Genomic DNA, 12380 nt, shown 5'->3' with positions numbered 1-12380 from the left:
TTCCTATAAAATATTCCTTCCAAGAGTGAATCTTTGGACTACTGGCCCACCAAGAGCCTTTTCCTTTGCATGCAAGATTGCAATAAAACTTTCCCACATGTTCATAACTAAAGAGGCAGAAACGCTTTTCTTTGGCAGCCTGTGGTAAGGGAAGCTATTGTTTTGGGATCTGGGTTTGCTGAAGCCTAATCAGCCAGAGACCACCAGGCACAAACCTTCAGAGGATTGTGGAATGCCCACCCACCCAGCGGCAGAGGAGGGAATTTTTTTTTTCTGTTTTTCTTTTTTTTTTTTTTTTTTTTACATGGGCAGGCACCTGCAATTGAACCCGGGTCCTCCGGCATGGGGAATTAATTTTTGTAAAGATTTTGAGGAGGGTTTAAGGGCAGTGAGGATGTGTTCTGGATTGGTTTTTGAAGAAGGACTGAGAGTTGTGGGAGATGCAGCAGCCACTGAGTGGGGTCCCCAGGGGAGCTGTTTAGCAATGGATCATCCCCAGTTATAAATGGTAATCGCAAAGCCGCTCTGGGGATGTAAGCTGTTAGAAAGCAGGAGTCACTGAAAGAGGGGGTCCTTATGCCCTTCACAGCTGCCGAATGACCTTGGGAGAAGCCACGTTTCCTGTTAAGTTTGCAGTAGGCCTTAGTTGTGTTTTCCCTCCCAGCCCAATTAACCTCAGCACACTTTTGTTTATTTCACTCCAAGCTGACTTTTACTCCAAACAAGTCTTTACTCTTTCAACTTTTTCTTATAAATATACGTAGGTGAGTACTAGGTCTTACTATGAAATGTGTTTCTTACTCGGGGTCAAGATTAAAAAAAAAAGTCACCATCTGGCAAACTGCTTTCCAACCTTTGTAAATTCATGACATGCAGATAATATTTTTCCGCACAAATGATGATAATTGTTGGGCTCACATGTGCAAATAGATGAAGCTTCTCAGAGTCGAGAGGTGACAGGTCCAGGAGTTCAGCCACCGCAGAGCCCACCGGCCATCCCCAGGGTGAGGGGGACAATATCTCAGGTCCACCCGTATCATCCTAGCACAGCCATCAAGAAGCTCCAGACTGGACAATACAGACAATTATAGCTCATGCCAGAAACATGCAGAGCCCATGACATAAGAGTAGGGTTGAATGCCAGAGGAGAGGTTAGAGTCCTGAGGCCTGGGCTCCCTGGGAGGGCTCTTACAGCTGGCCTGGTTGGACAATGAGCTGTTACTGAGTCCCCAGCATAGGTGCAGTAAACGGCCCCACCCGCCACCTGAGAACTGTGCTTCCAAATGTGTCCACATGGTCTTAGGTTTTTATGAAAATTGCAAAAGCTAGACAGTTTTTAAAGTATGTAATCATTTGTATTGAAGGTACATTGAGCAGAAATGAAACCTCAGGTTTTATAACATTTTTAAAAGTGGAAAAATAATTTGCATGTCAGTATGGTGTGTTAACATTATAACATTATTTTATATGAATCCATCAAGTATATTTGTGTAGACAAATATTTAAAAACTCACACAACCACCAATGTTAAAAAATACTGTTAAAAACAGAAAGAAAAATAAATATGCAATGTCCCAACAACACCAGAATTGTGTATTTTCTCCCACTGGGCAAGTATATTTCACCCAGTTGCAGAAAAGTTAGACATTTTAAGCGGAATCATTGAGCCTGCTATCTCTTTCCCTGCTGACTTCCTCTTCATCACATTTCCCCTCCTGTAACCAGCCCACAGTGCCACAGGCATTGAGCATTTGTCATTTTGTATTTTATTTTTTCAAGAAGTTCTCCCACATTGTAGAAGCTTCAGGGCCCCCAACACCTGGATTGCCCTCTGCCTCCAACCTTGGCAAAGGGGTGGGGGTGACGTTGGACCGTTGTCCCATCTTCCTTTGCATGGTCCTCTCAGCCACCATTCTTGCAGACCCATGAGCGGGTGGATTTCTTCTTTCTTTTGGAAATTTATTATTTAAAAATGCACATAGGAAAAAAATTAAATAGTTACAAAAGAGTATATGAGGAACACAGAGTGAGTCACCAACCAGCCCCAAATTCCCAGATGTGTGCAAGGGCATAATGCATCTTTGCAGAAATTGTGTGTATCCAATTTTATATACAAATGGAAGTATATTTATACAACGTTCTATTACTTAATGTACCATGACAATCTTTCCATTTCATCACAGAGTTTGACAGTTCTGTTAAACAACTGCATATAATGTATGAGCAAAAATTAACCAGTTATACTCAGGTTTCTCTTCAGATTATATAAATCTTTCGCCTTTTACTAAAGATTTCCGTGGAGAGAAAAACTAGCGAGTTATGAGACTAATTTTTTGAGGTCTTGCTTTGGCAAGACCAAATATAAGTTGTCAAAAACAGAAACTTGACTTACTAATAAATAAACATCTACACAAAATAAATAAATAAATAACCAGTTAGGGCAAGTTTTTGAGAGATCCAGCCTTAATTCATTGCCTTTTCCCTGCAAGGTCCAACTTGGTCCTGCACAAGACCTTAGAGAAGGCTGTTGTGTTTGTTTTCTGGTCTTTCCTAAGAAGGCGGTTCCTCTACCCAGGAAATCTCACTCAAAAGGTAAGCCAAGCAGGTGGATCTAGAATGTGCCACCGCGTGTCAGGAAATCTGCTTCTGCTTAAATCAACCTCTGATCCTAGAAGGTTAATAATACATCAGACTCCACGTGTGTCGGGGGCGGGGGCGGCACATTCCCTTACAAAGATTCGTCTCCGAGGCGAGGCGGGGCGTGGGGTGGGGGGTGCGGGAGGGCGGGTAAGTTCGGGGGGAGCCGCCCAGGGCCTGATCACAAGCTGAAATGAGTCAACCCTATTTTGCAACTCGTATTTTCTGGCTGCCGTTCTCTCACTGCCTGGTTCCATTCAGTTATTCCGAGTCTGGTTTAAATCTTGCAGCCAGGGCTCTGCAGGGCGGGGCTGGCGCGCAGGGCCGGGGCATTCTAGAGGGAGCCGCGCCACCGCGAGGCCAGCTCTGGTGGAGGCGGCAGGGAGGCTGGCGCGCTCCCAACGGGGCAGAGACCCTGGTTGGAGCCAACGCCCTCCCCACAGGAAGAGTCCCACCGCCGACCTTTCCTGCCAGCCAGCCCAGTTCTTCTTTATGACCCCAGTGCGCGCCCGGCTCCCGGGATGCAGTCACGTAGTGAATGCTCCATAAATATGGGTTGAGAGAGTGAAGGCATCCCATTAGACGGGCGTTTAGCGCGTCACAGATAAAGTTGAGGTTACAGTTCCTAAACTTTTAAAAGCCAATATCTTTATTTCGGTCCCATTGTAGACGCTGAGAGGGGACTACACGGGTTATGTAAACAGCGGAGTCGAGCCAGCCTCAGGACTGGAAGACTACAAGTTCCAGAATGCATGTTTCCATCGGCGTAAGGAGAGTTCGCGGTTGTTGGGCGCATTGCCTTCTGGGACCTGTAGTCTTCAATTTATTTGTGACGCAGGCGGAACGGGGGGAGGGGGAAGGGCGCTCAGCCATTAACACGTGACATTCGGGATCAGGTGGTTGGGCCAGCCTCCGCGCAAAAGCTGTGATTGGCTAGCTCTAATAAGAACGACGCCACTAGGGGCGGGCCGAAGAGTTGCGCAAGCGCATTGCATTGCGAGTCTCGGGACCCTTTTCCGAGAGACGATGGCGCTCAACAAGAATCACTCGGAGGGCGGCGGAGTGATTGTTAACAACACAGAGAGGTGAGAACACTGCGGAAAGGTCTGGAGGAACCGGGAAAGGGTGTCTTGGCTGTAGGCTGTAGGCTGTAGGCGGTGGGCGGTGGGCTGTGAGGAGGAAACTGATGGAGTGGGGCTGGTGTGAGGCTGGAGAGGGGGCGGGCGGGTAACGGCTGGAGGCGGGGTTAGGGGGAGGTGGGTGGGTCGTGGGGGAGGGGCTGGGATATTTCCGATCAGCTGTGGGATGGGGGGGATGGGGAGGGATGGGGCCCAGTGGTGGTTCTTGAGCCCCATTCCCACAGTCTCTGTCTTTGCTGAGAAAAGCCTTAGACAAAAATTATTGCCATTTGGGGGGCGTTTAGTATGTTAACCATGTCAGGCACTGGGCCTGTATCACCTTATTTAATACATAAATTCTGTTCAGTAGACACACTTTTAGGGATGGGGAAACCAAGTCACAGGTTAAGTAATTTGCCCAAGATCACAGAGCCGTAACAAGTGGGATTCCGTTAGTCTTGACTCCAAAGTCAGTAGGCTTACCCATCAATATACAGCCTTACAGTATATTCCAGAATCACTCAATTGGCAGGGGGGAAACTGAGGCCACAGACGTGAAGCTAAATCACTTTGTCGTGTCTAACCCAGCTTCTGGCGCGATGTTGGGCCTTGTTAAGGCCCCTCCCTTGCTTCTTTCTCTTGAATGCCTGTTAACTTGGGTCACTCCCGTGCCACACTTCTTTGTATGCCCCTGCCCAACTCGTTCTGTTTCTCCTCCACCTTCTGGGCTCTGTGGGGATGGCTTCTCTCTCCTCTTGCTCATTTGCGATGAGAACTGGACAGGCCATCCCTCAGTTGAGCCCTCCTGACCCTGAAGGGCCTCTTGAACGCAGAAAGACCTTCAGAGAACCCGAGTCTCCAGAGCAAACATGTGGAATCAGAGCCTTTGTAGCCTGCTGAGGCCAGCCCCCTGCCTGGGACCTGTCACCTAAGAATGCTTGATGAATCAGAGACCGTGGAGGGTGAACCCTGGCCTCACCGTGCTGCCTTTATTACCCCCATAGGGTCTGCTGGGCCCAGCCTGTCCTGGCAATTACCCCTTTTCTCTGAGCTGTGTTTTTTCTTTGCTGGTGTTGGTTCTCCTTTCTGCTTTCCCGTCCCTGGTCAAGAAGATTGTGTGATATTTGGAAGAGGAAGGAGACAAATGGAATGACATGAACTTGCACCTTTTTAACAACTTGAAGTCAGAGAAACTTCCCAGTGTCCACTGGTTTTTAGCCTCCGTGTGTCTGAGCCGCTCCCAGGCCTGGGCATGCACTTGTGATGCCATTTGCTAACGTCTCCTGGGACTGGTTTTCTTTCTCTCTTAGTGGGACTTTTCTGGGACAGCTATCTATCCTGCTGGGCCTCCTGCCTGGCTCAGGGCTCAGTAACTAATAAATAAGGCTGTCCCTTGCTTTAGAGAATGCTTCAGCCTCATGGGGAAAAAAAAATTGTGCATACAGTAATTGAAGTTAAACGCCATTTAAAAATGTGAACCTTCATCTTCAGCTCATGAACCCTTTTGAACGTGAAGAAAGCTCTGGGTTTTCCTCCCTGGAAAATGCACATCCATGATCATTTTAAGGGCTCGTGGACTGAGATCCTTGCAGACCCAGGTTTAAAACCCTACTTTTAAAGAAACCGTGAAGTGATCCCTTTTTTTAAAAATTTATTTATTAATTTAAAAAAATTAACAAAAAAATTAACGTATAATTCCGTTCTACATATATATTCAGTAATTCTCAATATCATCACGTAGTTGCATATTCATCGTTTCTTAGAACATTTGTATCAATTCAGAAAAAGAAATAAAGACAACAGAAAAAGAAATAATAATAGAAAAAAAAAGATTATACATACCATACCCCTTACCTCTCGCTTTCATTTATCGCTAACATTTCAAACCAAATTTATTTTAACATTTGTTCCCCCTATTATTTATTTTTATTCCATATGTTCTACTCGTTTCTTGGCAAGGTAGATAAAAGGAGCTTCAGACACAAGGTTTTCACCATCACACAGTGACATTGTGAAAGCTATGCCATTATTCAGTCATCCTCAAGAAACATGGCTACTGGAACTCAGGCAGTTCCCTCCAGCCTCTCCATTACATCTTGAATAACAAGATGATATCTACTTAATGCATAAGAATAACCTTCAGGACAACCTCTCGACTCTGTTTGGAATCTCTCAGCCACTGACACTTTGTCTCATTTCAGTCTTCCCCTCTTGGTCTAGAAGCTTTTCTCAATCCCTTGATGCTAAGGCTCAGCTCATTCTAGAGTTTTTCTCAATCCCTTGGTGCTGAGTCTCAGCTCATTCTAGGATCTCTGTCCCACGTTGCCAGGAAGGTCCACACTCCTGGGAGTCATGTCCCACGTAGACACGGGGGAGGGTGGTGAGATTGCTTGTTGTGTTGGCTGGAGAGAGGGGCCATATCTGAACAACAAAAGAGACTCTCTTGAAGGTGACTCTTAGGCCTAAATTTTAAGTAGACTTGACTTATCCTTTGTGGGTTTAAGTTTCATATGAACAAACCCCAAGACTGGGGGCTCAGCCTATAGCTTTGGTTGTCCACACTGCTTGTGAGAATATCAGGAATTCAACTTGGGGAAGTTGTATTTCTCCCTGTTCTCACCATTCCCCGAAGGGGACTTTGCAAATACTTTTCCACTCACTGATCGAATCACTCTGGGATTCATTGGGACAGAAGTGATCCCTTTTGTAATGTGTAGAGCATTCGCTGAGAATGTTTGTATATTAGACCTGACATCAAAAACAAGAAAGACAGAATGCCTGTCAGAGATTTAGAAGAAAATGGAAAAGTTAACCCAGATAATCCAGCCTGAGTTTAGAGAGGTGGCGATGTCTCCAGAGCCTTGCAGTTTATCTGCTGCACTGGCAACCTGGGGGGCTGTAGAAGGGGGTTTGGGGGAATCCCCTTGAATCACAGCTTGCTCATTTCTCTGGTGACTGTTTTCATGGTTTCCTCGAGTACTGTTGAAACGTTGCATGAAATGAGGTGTCCAGTCCCTAACGGTAACAGACCACCTCATCACAGCCCTTTCTCTTTTCTCATCACAGCATCCTAATGTCCTATGACCATGTGGAACTTACATTCAATGACATGAAAAATGTGCCCGAGGCCTTCAAAGGGACCAAGAAAGGCACCGTCTACCTTACCCCTTACCGGGTGAGTCTCACTGTGGGAAGGTTGATTTTGAGGCTTGTTGCTCTTGGAGGCTGAAGGGAGTCATAGGTAGGCTGGGACCTCTTGTGTTCAGTGGCCTGTGGGCCCTGGGGTGTGTTAGTTCCTTCCTCCGTGCGTTCCTCTGTCACATGGTCCTGGATTCTAGAACTGCTGGCCTGTCTGTGCAGCGGTGAACCCATGACAATTCCAGAGAGGCTGCTGTAAAACCTCTGTGTAATTGGATGCAGCTGCTGAGGTGCATAACTCTGGAGTTGAGAGACTTTTATTAATTTGATTTCTGTAATAGTAGCCTTTCAAGCCTTTGTGCCCATCCAGAGTGATAAATGTAGTAAACAGGATACAGTAGCATGACCACAGCCTCAGGCCTGGGCAGAAAGCCAGCAAAACCCTGCAGAGTGAGAATCAGCAAACTGCAGGAGGGGCCTGGCCTGGGGCTCGAGTGCAGAGAGAAATCTAAATGGATATTCTCTGGACAGAATCACTGCCTCCAGCAGTGTTGGACTAAGAAGTTAAAACCTAAAGACGTTTGCAAGGAGAGCACATCTTCAGTTTTCAGTCACCATGACTTAGCAGAGAAAGGAGGAATCCCAAAATCCCTGTGTCTTTGGAAATTCAGGTCTTCAGTCACAGATTGCAGTCACAGTTCTCTGAGTGTGGAGTGAGAGCTCCCTTGTTCTTTTTGAGCAGAATGTTATCCTGTAAGTCCCCTTCTCCTGGGATCTGAGCCTCCCTTTCCTTCTCCCAGGCTCAATTCTGTGAAGCTCAGGTAGAGACTCACCGGTCCTTCCCTGCCTACCCCCTGCCTTGCCATCCCGTGGATGCAGCACATTTGCTACCCCCTCCTTCGTGAGCATCCTGTCCCATTCTTACATACTGTCTGATCTGCACGTTTTCCTGGTGAATATGGGTATCTGGCGAGCAACTAGTCTGTACTTAAGGCGTTTTGCCTTAAAGCTTGAAACGTTCTCTCTGCCATGTCTGCCGCTGGACTCCAGGGCTGCTGTTCCCTGGCGCAGGCCACCTTGGTACCGCGAGCTGACCTGGCACGCATGGCAAGCAGCCACTGAGTGGACTTTGTCTGGGGTGGTGATGGCCCTCTTCACTCTCCTTGCAGGTCATCTTTCTCTCCAAGGGGAGGGATGCCATGCAGTCCTTCATGATGCCATTCTACCTGATGAAGGACTGTGAAATCAAGCAGCCTGTGTTCGGTGCAAACTACATCAAGGGAGCAGTGAAGGCCGAAGCAGGAGGTGGGTCATTCAGGGACCCAGGTGGGGCTTCCAGGAAGGCACTTGGAGCACCTCCACTTCTACCTGGGGACTTCTCTTTTGGGCCCTTATCACAAGGCTCTCCTAGATTTGTATTAATGTCCAAAACCAGCGTACCAGCAGCCAGCTGGGCATCTGTGGTGGATTTTTGGTTGTCAAGAGCTGGGTGAAGCTGGCATTAAATTAGGTGGCAACTCGGGTTGCCTTTTCAGACAGTGAGAGCAGCCAAAGAGGGCAGATGAGGTATAAAGGCTTATCATGCTCCCAGGAGTGTTCATACAGGACAGTGCAGGGAAGAGCAATATCAGGTCTTTGGAGGGCCCTTTTCACTAGAGCCAGGAAAAGAGGCTGCCCTTTGTGAATCCCAGAGGTGCCCTGCTTTGTGGGGTGCCTTCAGGTTGCCAGAGGCTTCACCTTCCCCTCCTGACCCGGCCAGGCCTGAGCCTTGCTCTCGAGCAGCTTTTGGTGTCCCTTTGTGCCCCCTGTAGTGGAAGGGTGGCTGAGTGGCCCTGTCACTGTGGAGCCACCCAGTGTTTTGTGAAGGCTGATGAGAGCACCCGTTAGTGTTAGTTCAGAACCAAAGTGTGGTGGCCTCAGCACTGATATTCTTACCATGTGGAGGTGAGGGCAGAAGACAGGCTTACCCCAGAAAGGAAGTCTTTTGTCCAAAGAGTCCAGCGGGTAGAGGCGGGGGCCAGGCCAGCCTGCAGCACAGACAGTGTGGGGCCACAGGCCAGAAGCAGCCCTCCAAGGGGTGGGGGGTGGAGGGCCCCCCGTGCATGGAGCGTGTGCTGCAGAGCCTGCCTTTTCCCCCCTCCGCACTGGGGCATTGCGGGTGGGGGAGGCCTGGAGAGGACAAGCAGCTGTGTCTTCAAACATAACCTCTTTTCTCCTTCGGATTTGTTTACCTGCCATTCTGCCCTTCTCAGGTGGCTGGGAAGGCTCTGCTTCCTACAAGCTGACGTTTACAGCAGGGGGCGCCATTGAGTTCGGACAGCGCATGCTGCAGGTGGCGTCTCAAGGTAGCAGGGCTCTACTAATGAGGGGCCAGGAACACATTGGCTGTGTTGTGTGTGTGTGTGTTTGAGTTTTGTTTATTTTTTTATCCTTTTATTTTTTTGGGGGGGGGGCATGGCCCAGGAATCACACCCAGGTCTCCCGCATGGAACGCAAGCATTCTACCACTGAACCACCTGTGCACCTGTTGATTCGTTTTTTAAGTACTCCTGAGAGGTCTCCGGGCACTGAGCTGACCAGGCTGGGCAGGCAGGAAGGAAGCCTGTAATTAGGATCACCTCTGCCCTGATCCTCAAAGGCTGGAGTCCCCTGCCTGGGGCTGGCATATGGCCTTTTGACAAAGCCATTTGGGCTCAAGGACGTTTTAAAGTGGCCTCATAAATTCAAACAAACAAACCTACCAACCATTAAACTTGCTTTTTTTTTTTTTAATCTAGCGATGTGTTCAGCAGACCTCTGAACCTCCTCCTCATCCGCCCCCAGCTCCATTTCACCCTTCCACCCCATCCCTGATGCCTCCTTCCCCCTGTCCACCCTTCCACCCTATCCTTGACTTCCCCTTCCTGGCCTCTGGGCTCTCCTCGTTCTGGATCCCTGCCTCGTCCCTGGCTGAGGCTGTGGGGCATGGGGTGGGGTGAGGTGAGGCCTGTCTGCTATGCACATCCCGGACCCAGCAGCCTCCCCTCTGTGGGCGGTGGGGCCGCCCCAGCCTCCTCAGCAGGCCTCGCTCACATCTCTCTCCCCTTGTGCTTATAGCCTCCCGAGGTGAAGCCCCCAATGGAGCCTATGGGTATCCTTACATGCCCAGCGGGGCCTATGTCTTTCCCCCGCCAGTCGCCAATGGAATGTACCCCTGCCCTCCCGGCTACCCCTATCCACCGCCCCCACCTGGTGAGTGTGTCCTTTGCTGTCCACCCCTCACCCCACCCAGCCTCCCACTAACCACTCCCACCCAAGCCAGGGGGTTGTAGAGGGTCACTTGCTCTTTGACCTGCTTCAGGACTAACAGAGAAGCTGGCGAGGCCTCGGAGGGTCCCAGCTGAGGAGCTGGACATGTGTGACTCCTGGGGAGGCAGTCTTCCCAAGATAGCAGGGGACTAGGCTGTTCACTGGGCCCCTATCATTCTCTTGCCGAGCAGAGTTTTATCCCGGCCCTCCCATGATGGACGGGGCCATGGGATACGTGCAGCCCCCACCACCACCTTATCCTGGGCCTATGGAACCTCCGGTCAGCGGCCCTGATGTCCCTTCTACCCCTGCAGGTAAGAACCTGGGGCCCCCAAGTGATAAGTGATTTCTGGCTTAGGGCCAACCCCTGGAGACCAGAAGAGGTGATGTGGGGAGAGCTTGACTCCCCTAGCTCGCCGGGTTCCAGAGGGCAGAAATGCCTCCCCACCCCCACCAGACCTCAGCTTTCTCACCTGCAGAGGATTAGATGAGGGGCAAAATAGTAAAGGAGGAGAGGATGGGGCCTAGTCCTGGTGCATGCGTGTCAGTTCTAACTACCCTTTGATGGCTGGCGTCCTTGTACCTGCTGTCCTGAGGTGCAAGGGGCTGAGTGTGGCTCACTGGGAGGCCAGAGGGGTGGGTTTGCCTCGGGCTCATGGTGCTGGCTGTGTTTGCCCTTGTGCAGCTGAAGCTAAGGCCGCCGAAGCAGCTGCCAGTGCCTACTACAACCCGGGCAACCCCCACAATGTCTACATGCCCGCGGTGAGTGTGCGGCCGGCCCCAGGGGAGGCAGGGGCTGCCGCGCGCCTCTCCATTCCCACCTTCTAACCCCATCTTTCTTCTCCCCTTCTTTAGAGCCAGCCGCCGCCACCCCCCCTACTACCCTCCCGAGGACAAGAAGACCCAGTAGACCCCACCCTGCCTCCCATCACTTTTCGTCCTCCCACCCCTCTCCTTGGGCTGAGGCTGGGGCTGCAGGGGGTGTTGGGAGGGCCTTGTCCCTCCTCCCAGTCTGATAAAAACACTTAACCAGGAGCGAGCATTGAGGCAAGGGGGGCCCTTGTCTCGGGAGAGGCGTCCCCTACTCCCCACCTGATCTCAGAGCCTCAGGCGCTGCCCAGCAAGCTTCCCCTTCACCACCTGTGGGGCTCCCCTTGGGGGCTTGAGTGTCCCCCTTGTTCCCGTTTCATTTTAGTGGCTTCTCCCTAAGCAGAGCCTCTCCGACCACCTCCTCCACCCCAGGCCAGTCTCCTGTTGGTAGCTTCTTTGTTCTCTGCTGCCACTAACCTCATGAGCGCCATCGGACCCACAGGCCTGGAAGGAGCCTCACCTGTCCTGGTGGCCACCCCAGGCCCTCCCCACATTCCTGTCGCTTTGGTTTGTCTTGAGCTTCCAGAGGCCACATTCCACTTCCAGCCCAGACTCCAGCCCTGTCACCCCTCATGCCTTGGGTCATTCTGTTGCCACCTCTGTGCGATCTTGGGATCCTTGGCGTGAGCTGCCCAGGCCTGGGGAGGAAGCCCCTCTGCCTCCCTGCCTCCCTGCTAGTGTTGCTGGAATTGGTTTTGCTCTGCCTTTTCTCATCTCTGCCTCCAGAAGGGGCTTCTCCACTGGGACTGGATAGCGCACGTCCCCATCTTGCCTTCGGGTCCGCCGGGTGGGCTGGGGAGAAGGGCCCTGAACCCCAGCGCTGGCCCTGTGTGCCGCTGTGGCCACCAGCCCCTCAGCCCCTTCCCTTCGGCTCCCTGCCTCCTGGGCTGGGTGCCCCCTGGATGCACTCAGATTTGCTGTCATCTGTTCTGGGATTGACCGTGGAGTGAGGAGATGGTTATTTAAAAACATCCTATTTATTTGAAAAAAAAAAAATCCAGTTAATATATTAATGTGAAATAAACCCTGTTTGCACCTTGATTTGTTTGCTGAAAATGTGAAGTAGTAAAAATGAAATAACTGGACTCTCGGCTCTGCGTGGTGACCGGGGTGGGCTCGCTGGGAGGGGAGAGGCGGCCCCTCCCATAAGGGTATCCCTTTTTCTTAGAACCTGTGGGTCCCCCGAGGCCTCTCCTGCCTTCCCAGGGCCGTTGCTTGGCAACCGTGCCCCACCCATGGAGTTACCCTGGAGCCTGGCAGGAATGGAGGGGAGACACCCCAGAAACTGCCCTGAGTGGGAGGATACTGGAGGTTGGGGGCCTGCCTTGG

General features: G+C 50.7%; 1 protein-coding gene and 1 non-coding gene across 2 annotated transcripts; both read left to right on the top strand.

Moving 5' to 3' along the window:
- The first annotated feature begins 2240 nt into the window (after positions 1-2240).
- Positions 2241-2357, top strand: LOC143689097 (U5 spliceosomal RNA). Its single transcript, XR_013178570.1, has one exon. It is a non-coding gene; the product is annotated as a U5 spliceosomal RNA (small nuclear RNA).
- Positions 2358-3598: 1241 nt separating this feature from the next.
- On the top strand, positions 3599-12092 carry WBP2 (WW domain binding protein 2). Its single transcript, XM_077163863.1, is given in 9 exon segments — positions 3599-3722; positions 6822-6930; positions 8063-8198; positions 9146-9238; positions 9990-10124; positions 10373-10495; positions 10867-10943; positions 11037-11051; positions 11053-12092. Coding segments are annotated over 9 exon segments (786 nt in total). The 5' UTR covers positions 3599-3663; the 3' UTR covers positions 11092-12092.
- Positions 12093-12380: the final 288 nt, after the last annotated feature.

The sequence above is a fragment of the Tamandua tetradactyla genome, chromosome 6 (assembly GCF_023851605.1).
Source record: "Tamandua tetradactyla isolate mTamTet1 chromosome 6, mTamTet1.pri, whole genome shotgun sequence".
NCBI classification, from domain to species: Eukaryota; Metazoa; Chordata; class Mammalia; order Pilosa; family Myrmecophagidae; genus Tamandua; species Tamandua tetradactyla.
The sequence above is the reverse complement of the archived record's forward strand: the minus strand, read 5'-3'. Positions and strand labels throughout refer to the sequence as shown.